This window comes from Thunnus thynnus, chromosome 8 (genome assembly GCF_963924715.1).
Source record: "Thunnus thynnus chromosome 8, fThuThy2.1, whole genome shotgun sequence".
NCBI lineage: Eukaryota > Metazoa > Chordata > Actinopteri > Scombriformes > Scombridae > Thunnus > Thunnus thynnus.
The window spans coordinates 18,093,883-18,106,756 of NC_089524.1; the positions used below are offsets into that span (position 1 = coordinate 18,093,883).

The 12,874-nt window shown below is 38.8% G+C and overlaps 1 protein-coding gene across 3 annotated transcripts in view; it reads right to left on the bottom strand.

Annotated features, from left to right (window-relative positions):
* pex5la (peroxisomal biogenesis factor 5-like a) overlaps positions 1–12,874 on the bottom strand; it is a 99,424-nt gene that overhangs the window by 28,758 nt on the left and 57,792 nt on the right. For 2 of the 3 annotated variants that reach the window (XM_067596874.1, XM_067596876.1), the window contains exons 4-8: positions 8,448–8,657; positions 6,898–7,015; positions 5,958–6,051; positions 5,640–5,669; positions 2,627–2,722 (exon numbers count right to left, since the gene is read on the bottom strand). In XM_067596874.1, the coding sequence (XP_067452975.1) occupies positions 2,627–2,722; positions 5,640–5,669; positions 5,958–6,051; positions 6,898–7,015; positions 8,448–8,657 (548 nt within the window). The remainder of the gene's footprint in view (positions 1–2,626; positions 2,723–5,639; positions 5,670–5,957; positions 6,052–6,897; positions 7,016–8,447; positions 8,658–12,874) is intronic. The other variant, XM_067596875.1, reaches the window with a different exon arrangement.

Here is a 12,874-nt window from a genome sequence, read left to right on the forward strand (position 1 = left end):
CTGTTTTAATCAAACAAGAGTCCACACAGTCACCTTCATCTCATCTTTATCACCACTGTGGGAGCACTTCCTCATGCCCCACAGCCAAAACACTGCTCCCCAAAGACACAATTTATCCTGCAGCTGTTCCAATGGTTCATTATTTAATAAAAGTATTACATTGTCATCAGCTCAGACTAATTGACAGTGTCCTCATGTGACATGAACGGTCACTTACCTATTCAGAAAATATATCTTCATCAGCCTCTTTGTAAATGTATTCAAAGCAGAGCTCCCTCACTTGGGCTGCAGCCATTTTATTCTTCCTTTCCAAGGGTTTTTATGTGTAAAAGCATAAAACCTACATTTACATCAGCTTTGTGAAATTGATGGTATTTGGGAGCCTAATTCTGTGTCTGTTCCCTCTGTGGGTCCTAATTTTCTTACGTCGGCTGCTTCGTCTAATTGAATTGCCAGAAAGACTGTGTGCTGATTTAATGTTCTTTCTGCTGTCTGAGCTGTGTCTACCTCCACATCTTTTTAAGTATGAAAGAGCATGCGTATGCACAGCTACTTGAATGGAAATTATCTGATTGTGGGCTTTGACATTGGCAGTTGAAACCAAAATGGCTGACCACTCGCATCAGAGCTCCTCTAGAGTGGAGGCCAGCACTCGATCGAAGCTGTGAGATACTGTTACCAATCGATGCTCCATGCTCAGACGACTGTCCAGGAGCATCTCAGAATCTCATCACTTACCTGCCCCTCCGACTGACGGGTTTACTCAAACTGTGGAATTACTTGGGAGGACAGAGCTTACTGCTTATACAAGATGTGACATCAATGGTAACTTTAGGAAGGGATCCCCAAATGGGCTGGTCCACTCCTCTGCTGCTGCTCCTCTCACTTTCTCACGGTCTTCCTGTTCCTGCTCTATTATTTATTGACCATTACACATAGCTCAGTGTGCAAAAGTCTACTGTAGCCCTAAGTAACTCAATACTGCAGGGTTCACTCCCATTTTCGGGGAAGGGAGATTTCCACTGAGTGGTAGAGTGGTTTTTGTTGCACGTGAAAAACAGAACTTTCTTGGCTATGTCTGCTATCTGCTTTTTTTATCACTCAGGTATCCAATGAGATCTAGACAACCTTTCACAAAAGATAACTTCAGGTGAAAGCCAATAAAAGCGTCCAAGCCTATTGCATAAGAAGGAAAAACATGGACTGGATGAGAGATGTTTTCAAGTCTTCCATGTTGTCATCATGGTAAACGCTGTTGTGAGCCTCATAGCACGAGAACACATGCAGTGTGTAGATACACAGTCCTACTGTAAGACAATTTAAGCCATATCTAATTACTGTAACTTTGCCGTCCCCTGTGATATCTGATATGTTTGGCCGTAAAATGACTGACCTATATACCCTCCTATTGTTAGCTAGCTGAAAGTCGTGAACATTTTTCTAGGTCAAACACCCCGTGAACTTGAGTGTGCGGATTTGGCACAGATTATTAAACTGGCAGCTAGCACCACAGGGGTGAATACATTGCAGGTAGCACAGTAGTGATCATCTGACAAAGAGATAAAAAGGGGCTGAAGGAGTCACATGGATATCAGCTCCACAGGGCTCAAGGTAGATATTCAAATTGCAAGAGTGATCATAAGGCTACAGTGGCAATGATGTTGGAAATGTGATGTTTTAAAATTCACAGAATACATCTATATTTAATATTTCTACAAGCACGCAAGGGATTTTTTTCATCTCTTTCACATTAAATTGGGGGGCAAATGGCAGGATCGAATTTATTCCAGTTTTTATTCCCAAATAGATGTTCTTTACTTAATAAATTGCAAAATAAATTCAGTCACCAGTTCTGTACAGTGAAATTTTAATGATGATCTCATTTTGCTTAACCTGGTGGCAAAGGTCATCTTTTGAGCTACTTGAAATTTAGTGTCTTGCTCAAAGACACTTCAGCAGGGATGCTCTTTTTTGTATGTTTGTATGGCCATTAGTTCTGTCATATCTGATAATGTTTTACTCACCAAATGAAGTGCTAAAATTGCAGTGACATTGCTAAAAATAGGTCTGACAAACACAAGCTGTTAGACAATACATGCTGGAAACAACCCTTAGGTTAGTCAGATGTATTTGGAAGAGAACAAAAAGGCAAATTGTGGAATTATTATATAAATTGTCTGTTGTAAACATCCAACACAGCTTACAGACTGAATTTCTGGCTCAACTTGACCTGCCATCCAAATAAAGTGCAAACTCATGTTTGTTGCCCCATTGGACCTATTTTTATCTGTATTGCTGGGTTCCTAGCAACAATAACTTTGGTGTGTACAATGTTATAATAAGTGATAGAACTGATGACCAGTTATAATAAACCTATAAAGAAGAGGCTTTGGTCCCATTTGTCTGTTTTAAGCAGGTGCTCTAATGACTTGTTCACCTAATAAGCCCAAAAATCCCACATAACCCCGACAAGGACAGTGAGAAAACAAAGTTCTGCTGATATATTAAATATTAAAACCAACTTGAAACTAACTTTTCCATGAGGTCTTATTAAAAGTCAGCTGCTGAGATGGCTCTTTGTTGACAGGTGACAGATGTGAGGTGTACCAAGCAGCACTCTGCTTACCTCAACAGCAGCCTTGGCTCGCTCAAACTCCTCCTCCAGGGACTGATGTCTGGACAGGAGGGCGCTGCCCCACCGCTGCTCCTTACTGAGACGAGCCTGTCACACACACACACACACACACACACACACACACACACACACACACACACATTTCATAATATATACATATATGCACGAACATAATCCATTAAACATACACACACTCACACAACACATCACAAGCATTCACTCGTACACACACACACACACATTCACATACCACATCACATCTCACACACACGCACACACACGCGCGCGCACACACACACACACGATCAGCCAGAGGGAGACAGGCAGGGAGAGTGTGCAGGGTCAGCCGTCTCTGCTTTCTCAGGGACGAGTAAATATCCCTGCCTCAACAAAGCCTCTGACATGCTTAGGAAGGCCAGCAGAATCACTAGTGTCAGCATCTCGTCCCACCCCTCATCTGAACACCATGCGTCCAGCCTCTCTCAGTTTCGACCCCCTCCCACTCCCGTGCACCTGCACATGCATTATCAATACCTGAAATATGCTGATAGCCTCTCAGTTACAAGCTTGGATATACAGTAAAGCTTTGCTCTGCTGCTGAAATGAAAATCGACCAATTACATACACATGTGGGTTTTGCATTATGAGAGTGCGGTGTGGTTTACATGATTCCACACTCAATCGACACATTTAACCACGAGGGGTATGTGATTTTGAGATACCCTTTCAGGCTCAGACGTGATATGGCACTAGATTTACTGTAAATAGCAATAAATGTATTTATCTCAGGGCTAGCTAATCCATTGCTGAGAATGAGAAATCGACAGCTTCTTGTGTGGAGTCAGTGGTTTCCCCCCAGAAAGGGCTGCTCAGTAGACCAGCCATTAACCTGTAACAATTCCCATCTCTGCAGACTGTTATGCAAAATTAATTGAGGTTTCTTAATCTCAGTATTAATGGACTCAGAAGAAATAGCGTCATTCATTTATTGTAGATTTTTTATTAACAAGAACAAAATGCATGCAGTGTTAAAAAACATCTCGCCACTGTTTTTTGTTTACAATTCTCTGTTATGTGAAGAAGCTGCAGTATGCTGTAGTCAGATGCTTAAAGGAAAAGTCCACCCAAAACTCTAAAACACAATTTACAAAAATGGTATTGACCATGTTGTTGCTTGCTGGTTTTATCATCTTTTTTTATTCCCACTGACATGGCCAAATGTAGAAAACATGACAAGAGATTTCTGGTCAAGTAGTAGTTTAATACCATAACATTTTTGTAATTATCTTGAGAAAAATATCAGCATTTACTCCAAATTCTGGTTCCAGTGTTTCAAACAAAGAGATCTTCTTTCCAGACTCATATTTTTTCATTTTCACTTAAATACAGGAACTAATTCTGTAAAGCAACACCAAGGTAATAACATGAATTCTCTGCCAACACACAACACCATAGACCAGAATGGCTTGAGTTTTGAATTTTGAATAAGAGGTATGGCCTTCACCATCAGTTGGTAACTTGTGTTCATACACAGTGTTTGTATGCCCACTACGATGTACAGTTCATTTTTGTTCTTTTAGGTTTGTGGAATGGAAATGAAGGAAATCACAAACTTCAGTAGACAAGGCAGAATGAGAGAAATTTGGATTGCTCTAATGTTCCTTGATGTGCATCAATGAGTTACAGCATAGCTGATATGCACCTCCTACGTTTTCCCTGATGCCGATGGAGACAGCTGATAGTGTAAACAATATTGAGGAAGTTAAAGAAAGACTCAGTAATTGTCTCCCTCACACATCTAACAAAGACATCTCTACAGCAAACCTGCTCACTGCAAACCGTCACTCATATCATGTCCTATACTGTAATGAAACAAGTCAAAATACAGATATCATATTTTGCTGAAGTTACCAGGATGTAACTCCTTGTTATGTATGTATGGCCCACCATAGCTCTATATCACAAAGTAACTGAAAGAATGTCAATACAGTTAACAGTGGGGACTATAATGAAAGCACGATACAGCCTGGTCACATACAATATATCTGTCTGATGTTGTGTCGATGCTATTAATGGCTGAAATCCAACGCTGAACTATAAATCAAAACCTATGGCGTAGTACAGCTGCGGCGGGACAGCTGGTAACCACTTGCGTCAAGTACAAATCTTGCTGTAAAAAAGTAATTAACAGATCAATTTCCTTCAGTTGAGATGCTTTTGAGAGATAAAAAAATTACATTATACTGTATTCTGTTCCCAAGGATCAAGAATGCAACACTTCATCACTCCTGGAAAGTATTACACACTTCAAGTTAATGATATGACACGCTGCATGATTATCTGAGGGTGGATTTTTCCTTAAAGCTTGGACTTATTGAGCCATTTACTCGTGTGTGTTCAGTGTATATAAATCTCATGCAACACACATGTCCCTCCTTTGCATGCATTTTCTGTTTCTGTTTTGTGTGCACGTGTGTTTGGTACCTGCCAAGTAGAAAACTAAAACCACTCTTTACAGTATCTCTGTCAGTGAGCCACTATGTAACCTTTGAGCAAAACAAATTTGGTGTGTTTGTTTGCCAATAACTTCCCTCCGTCTCGGACAGCTATCTTTTATACCAAATCTATTATTTATCAGAGCGCTGAAAAGGTGATGTATGCTTAGCTAGCTTGGTGAGATCAACACTAATGGGCTCAGAGTAAGGCTGCTGAATAATTCATAGGCTATTAATCTAATAATGGCGTCTGGAAACAAGACCCCTTATGCAGACCTACACAGACATCAACTCAGGAGGAAAGTGCTTGACATTTGGACCTCGTAGCACCACAAAGAAACAATCTCAAGGCCAACAGAATATCTGGGTTTCCTCAAAGGCGCCTTTTGGCTTCAATACAAGTCCCTCTTTTTGGAAGTCAAATTTTATGACATGCTGTGATGCTGTTTTCCCGGTGCAAATGTATAACTCTTTCAACATTATATGAAAGGATGCATAGGGAGGCTTACATGTCTTCCACTAATATACTGCCTGTTGAGCTGAAATGGAAGAATTGTAGGTGTTAGGACAAAATGATGGGTAAACAATCGCACAACAGGGTGTCTTATTAGATTCAAACTTCAGTATCAAGGCTACATTAACATGCAGTTGTCAAATAAACGTTAAAGTCGTCACTTTATTAAGTTCTTATGAAGGCTTAAGCACCACTCAGAACAATGTTTGAGATGTTTGAGGCTTTCTCAGTTCAAAAGGATGTTGATTTCAAGTGCAGAGAGCACATACAATAATGATGATTACTGCCTGCTCCTGTCATACTGAGCACTTACTTGAGATGCAAGGGCAGACTCTGGCTCAACTTTGGTATTTGCTTCCACGGAGTTCTTATTCAGTGTCTCTAATTGAGTTTTACAGTCTATGGACCTAAAGTAGAAGAGAGAAGGGTGGGTTAAATGATATAAACATATTGCTCTCAACTTGATGCATCATCAATATAAAAGATACAGTATCACAACTGTACAATAACTAACATATCTTTCATTTAAAAGCACTGCCACCTAATTTGACATTTTAGTGCAGCAGAACAAAATCTTTCATTAGCAGTTCACAAACTTTTGGAGCCATTTCTGACCCAAAGTCCATCAGCTTCAACATAAATACAGAACAACCACATTGCCAGGCAAGAATGTTGATATTGTAAATTCTGCTAAATGACAGATTACTTTTAATGAAAAAGTTTTTAAATGTTTAATGCCAACGTTTTAGAATTTTTACAATATGTGCTGCCTGTGCATGCCAACTAGGAATTATGTTCATTCAGTGCCGATGCAGGGAGTGGTGTGCCCTTCATGTATCAAGGCAGACAGTGAGTTAAAGGAGCAGTGAGTCATGCATCTGACTTTTATATGAAAGACTGGAGTTTGAGTCTTGTCAAGGACATGAAAAATTTAACCTTACCACAATCTTCACTAACTCTTATCAGTTTAAATGCTAAAGAATCATGCTTTAGTTGCTACAAACATATTGCATTGCAAAAGTGGATATTGTAAAGAAAAAACAAACACAATAAGTTGTCAGTGAACATTTTGCTGAGACATTCAGTATGAATACTTTGTAACTTTTTCAGATATATTAATTAAAAACTTTTTCCCATTATGTTTATTGAAAAGATGTAAAAAGTTTCTTCCAAAATGTATTTGCTGTTGCAAATTACTTGTGTACATAAACTTAATTTTTAGGAGACAGGGTGGTTCTGAGGCAGATGCTTACCACAGAAATTCATTAGATGAATTTTTAGATGAACGCCGTCTCTCCATCTTCCATTTTCTGTTGCCATTTCGCTCAGGGTTCAGCTCTTCCCATTTATCCAACGGTGAACCAATGGTAACTGGTGACAGTGATAACCATCAGTCAAATCACAAAATAGACTAAGTCTAAGGCAAATAAAGTTAATTTGTTGCACATCAAAACACTCATCAAATGACATCTATGACATCTACAATTCATATGTGAAATACTGTATCAGCTACCTTGAGGACATGATGTGTTTTTAGCTTTGTGAAAAAGAAAAATTGCAATGTCATCATGCATCATATTAATCTAAAAAGGAGGTAGTTATCTTTTTCAATTAGTTTAACACTGGTTTGCAACCACTAATGGAATATTTTTGTTAGGACAAACAATGAGCCAAAAACAGGCAGACAATTAGTACTGCACAAACAAACCAACCAAACAAACAAACATCTGGCCACAATTCTAATAGGGCACGTTTTGCTTAAAATAAATGACACCAGGGTTATAATCAATCTTACTGCAATGAATTATTCACCACGCTGTAGTTTGACTCTGCATAATTACTTCTCATTGAAGACTTTAACCTTTTCACCTAGCAAATAAGAAAGTAATTGTCCGTTTCCTCTTAATGTCTTTTAAGAGGATCTCTTTCATTACAGTAAATTGCTTGATCCCTCTTTAGCCTATCTTGAACATGTGTGAGGTCAGTTCCACAGGGGCATGATGGGAGTTGGAGGCATCGGGGGGGGTATTTGGGGGTGTATAGGAGATTTATGGCTTTTGAGAGGACTGGGTGATGTGGTTAATAGCAAGAATTCAGATCTTATAGATGCATATGTAAATGATGTTACAGAACAGATAAGATGAATTACTACACATTGATAAAACACTAGTTCTGTTCTGGAAACAACTCAGACTGTATGTTATACTATTAAGGATTCTGTATGAAAAGTTACCACTGAGTTGTTCTGAGTCGTTGCATCATTCGGTAAGTTCTAGCTGTCTGCATCTACCACAGAGGACACTGAGGTTATGTCTTCTTTACTTTTTTTCTGGGATTTTGGGGGATTTTAGCAACCTCAGGGGGAGTTGACATTCTACTGTTGAAAACTTAGATATTTTCGGCTGATTTGAGTATTTTTAGACCCCACCAGGATTCAGAATTTTTCCACCTTAGATCTATTCTTGGTAGCCTTAGACTTTCATGTTCAGAAATAAAACAGTAGCAGTGTATTTTATGGATACATCCTTTCCTAAAAAAAATCCTAAAACTTTCCTCCATTAAAATATAACTTGGGAAAAAGGAATTGAACAGCTATGAAAACTCAAAATAATTAAAATATATTGGAAACTTTTTGTTTTTGGGAGGTGTTAGATTGACCATTTCTTTGTATCAACATTTTCAGTTGATACCCACCAAGTGAGTGTGGGATGGTCTGGACCAGTGTCATCGAGTTGAATTTTATTGCACTCTGGGAGTTCAGCGTCTTTGGCTCTGGTAAAAGATTGTGAATAATTAAAAGTACCTGAGTCTAGTGACGCCCTCTCTGGTGTCCGCATGTTTGGTCCTGTCTGTTCAACTTCCACCTGGATAAGCTCCGTCTCATCCGTCTTCTTCTTGTGAGAGTTGTTCTTCTGGCCGTTGCCCCGGGATGACAGGGGACTCTTCCTGTCCTTGCTGTTCCTCCTCTCACCAGGTTCACTGAGATCCAGCAGGTCCAGCGTTGAAGACAGAACTGTGGTGGAGATGACAATAGTTTAGCTTTTTCACATTGTTTATGATTTCTAACCTGGGATTTTTGGGGGGCAATGCTAATCCGGGAGAGAGCACCCAACAGGCTCACATCTTTCGCATATATGTTCTGTAGATTGCACTAGTAATATGATTTCAGTCTTTATTGTTGGTCAGTCTGAAGCAGGAAAAGTACAGTATATGTGAATTGTTGAATTGCATGTGAAGAATCTCTTTCTAAAATCTTCAATTATTTATATATAATTTGACTTTTTAGTTGTGCTATTTTCCAATGTTTATGATTGATTAAATGTCCAGTATAGTAGTATAGTATTTGGGTATAAATGGATCCCTGAAGTGCCGTTTAATGCTAGAAAAAACACTGTTTCACTCTCTTCTTCGCAATTCTTTCATCTGAGTAATTAGTATTCTTCAATCTCAATAGTTAAGCTCTCATTCTGTGGTTATGACAAGATTGTGTACTCAACTAACTGGTCTTTCAGATTTCTTCAAGCGTGCATCATATTTTGGAAAAGTTCACTTTTTTCCTTTATAACAAGATGAAATGACAGGTTTCACTTAATGCACTATATAAAACTTGGATTTTGATCTACACATTTTCTGACACGGCGAGTTAAGCTGTCAAGGGTACTTAAGCTGTCACGCTATTGCCCCCTGGGTAGACATCTAAAAAATTTGCTGCTGCTCTTTTCAGAGAATCTAAATATACGTCAGGCAGGCCACTGCACAGTCTGATGAGGGTAAGGCAGCCCCTTGAGGAGCTCCAGCTTGGTCAATTAAGTAATTCAATCTCAAGTTGGTAGAGCGGCAAAAAAGGACAGAGCCTTCTGTCAAGGGGCTCAACTTTTGTCTGTGCACTGCAGTCCAGATTCATGGCTACAGACTGTTAAAATTTTAGTATGAAGTATTTGGGATAATCAGGTTTATTAAAAGTAAGACAAGAATGTTTAATTTGAGTTATTGTTATGGGAATTTTAGGTCCTAGCAGGATATAAAATTGGCATTTTCTTTTCCACGGTATTTTTACTGTATATCTACCAGATTTACTTTATTGTAAATCATACCCACACTGTCAGCAGCCTCTTTTCTTTCACATCATGTTTATTGACTATTTTCTGTGTTAGTTGTTTGATTTACTGTGGTTTGAGTCAAGTCAGCATTTTTTCCTGTTGCTGAGTGTGTGTGTTGCCAGCGTTTTCAGGTGCAGTTATTTTCTGGAAAAAAATACAGTAGTGCATGAGTACAGTACCCATACTTGTGAATGTTTGTTAGAAAGAAAGAAATTAAATGAAATAATGAAGCAAGACCAAATGAGATGAAATTCACATGAATGTTCCTAATTTTGGGGGCAATTTTGTGTGATTGTAATGGCAATTTTGTGTAAATTTGTGTCATTTGTGCCTCTGGCTGTCATACATTTTTGTCTCCTAAATCTTGTTTCATGTCTGAAATCCACACTGTTTTACATTATAGTATAATGCACATATTATACAGATACTGCTGGAGTTGCTTTCTTTGTTAACATGCAATAATGGTAGTTTCTGATGATGTTTGTCACTGCCACCTGATTTTTATGAACAAATGTCTAAAGCCCAAACACACAGGGTGGCAAATGTGGCCTAAAAGTTCAGGTCAGAGAGGTACATAATCTCAGTTAAAACAGAGTTTTTTATGTGCTGGTTGTGTGGGGAACCCGCATAACCAGTGCATAAAATTTTCTTGCATGAAATTTTCTCACTCATTTCCTGGGACCCTGACTGTTTCTTTTGTTAAATGTCAGCTCAAAAGTAAAGACGCATGACTACATAATTGACGTGCTGCTGTTTCATGACAACCAACTGAGAGCATTTGTTGACGGAAATCTCTGCATAATTAGAGATTATGCTTGTCTTCCATGCCTTGCGCTCTTTAGATGACAAGAACAATTACAAATCAAGGGAGACACACTTGTGGGGAAGGTTGCCTGGAGAGTTTTTAGCATTGAAAAGAAACACAAGCTGTTCATGAAAGAGCAATGATGTCAAAACTGTTTTGGCACCCTTGAGTCTGCTTGAAGTGATGGGACTGGGAAGACAATTGCTCAGAGGAATAAGTTTTCTTCATCAACTGGATATTTTAACTGGATTCTTGTGAAGTGTATATTTATCTAATGGTTAATGAGTCACTCTTTGGTGGCCCCTGGACTGATACTGTAGTGAGCAAATACATGTAGCCACTGTACATTTAAATAGTCATAGGTTTTTCAGCTGTATAACCTAATGAAGACTGATGGAACATATGGGGCAGTGAAAGAGGGAATGACATGCCACATACAAACCTTTGAGAGTCAACCCCCTTGGGTTACAAGTATTACTGAGTCACCCCCAAAGGAATTTAATTGTGCCTGGACATTGCCTGTTCACTTAGCCCCGCTTCCCAGTTTAGAACGGCACATATGCAGTTTACACTTATAACAGTGCCTTTACTGAAACAATAGGTCTCTGATGACTGACAGGAAGTAGATAAAAGCTTCTCATTTGTAGTCGTCGGCTGCCGATTTTGCTTTGTGAAATGTCAACTGTGGCTAGCAGATTTTATCATCTCTAATTAATGTTCATTGAGTCAGTTGATTGTCTCTGGTTGACTTGTTTTAATGTGAGAACCCTCTGATCGGGTCTTAAATATGCACTTGATGGCTACATAACATATTAGCCCCTATTGTGATCTCAGGGGTAATTGCTCTATTAAACTACGCTATTATAAGGAAAATGAAAAATCTCTCGGACATAACCCTGTTTGGATGCTTACTGTACAAAAACATACAGACACAAGCAATGAAGAGAGAAAAGGAGGACTAACTGATCAGTTTAGCAAATTTAACACTATCTTCTTGGATAACACGATACAAACTTCCTCAAATCCAATAAAGAGCAGGACAGAGTCGCTAACGTTAGCAAGCTTGCCAAGACACTGGACACTAATACTGAACAGGGCTTTTTCTAAGATTAACATAAATCCCACAAAATAATGTAATGAGCTAATGAGAAGTTCCTTTGTGTTGGGAGTAACTATATGTTACTACTGTAGATGTAACGGTATGTTAGCCGAACATGCTAATGTTTGCTTTAGTTTTTTTGATTTTGGGAAGGCGATAAAAAGAACACAACCTTCCAAACTCTTCGTATAATGAATATCAATCTTCGTGCCAAATTACTGTGTGGTTGCTAAGCTATTATTGAACAATTGCTGTTCAGGGTGCAATGAGCCAAATGAAAATGTTTCCTAATAAGAACATTTAGATTTACAATTTTACATTTAGCATACCAAATGAGTTGAATTGTATGATTGATCACTGAAATCACAAGCAGTCAGTTGTGAAGAGTTTAAAGGTCAGAGTCATGTTGTCCTTACAGTATTCATGTGACTATTGAATCAGCGTGTTAGAGCAAAGTGCTGACAAAAGGAGGAAGAAAAGATTTTTGAGCATGAGCATCGAGAAGAGGGGATCTTATGCAGCGAGGGGGTGGTGATGAGAGGCTCCTCTTGAATAAATGAATTTCAGCCTACATGGGGAAATGAGTAGTGATGGATATTCTCACCAGAGTGGGAAGGACGCTGCACTGTTGAGGAGTGTTGTCTCTGTGATATTGCTTCTCAACAAGGCCAACCAGCCGATGATTGGGTTACTTTATAGCTTTAGACTTTTCATTTTCATTTTCTAACTTGAGTTGAAAATTCAAATGGACATTTATTTGATGAGTGTTTTTCTAAACCCCAGACACCCATGAAACCAGTTTACAAATTATTTTGAAAATCCCATCAGGCAGCTGGCAAAAATAGTAATCAACCTTAAAATAAGACGAAAGTAAAACTGAATACAAGAGAACACGACATGATGCAGGTCTCATGTGGATCTGCATATATGAGCTGGTAATTATCATTCATCATTGATTTTCTTTGCCAACTAATCCCTGCTCAGTGTTTTTCATTTGCCAGTCCATCAGGGTGTGAACAGATTGACAAACAATCACACCTCAAATCTTTCACCTGCATGGTTTTAGACTGTAGGAGGAAGTCAGAGCAGCTGGAGGAAACACAAGTGCACATGTGGAGAAACGTACACTTGACAGTAGAAGATAGATTTACCTCTTTTTTTCTGTGGTTGCTTCTTAGACCACTTGGTGAATGAATTAATATTTATAACTAACCCACATTCTTTAC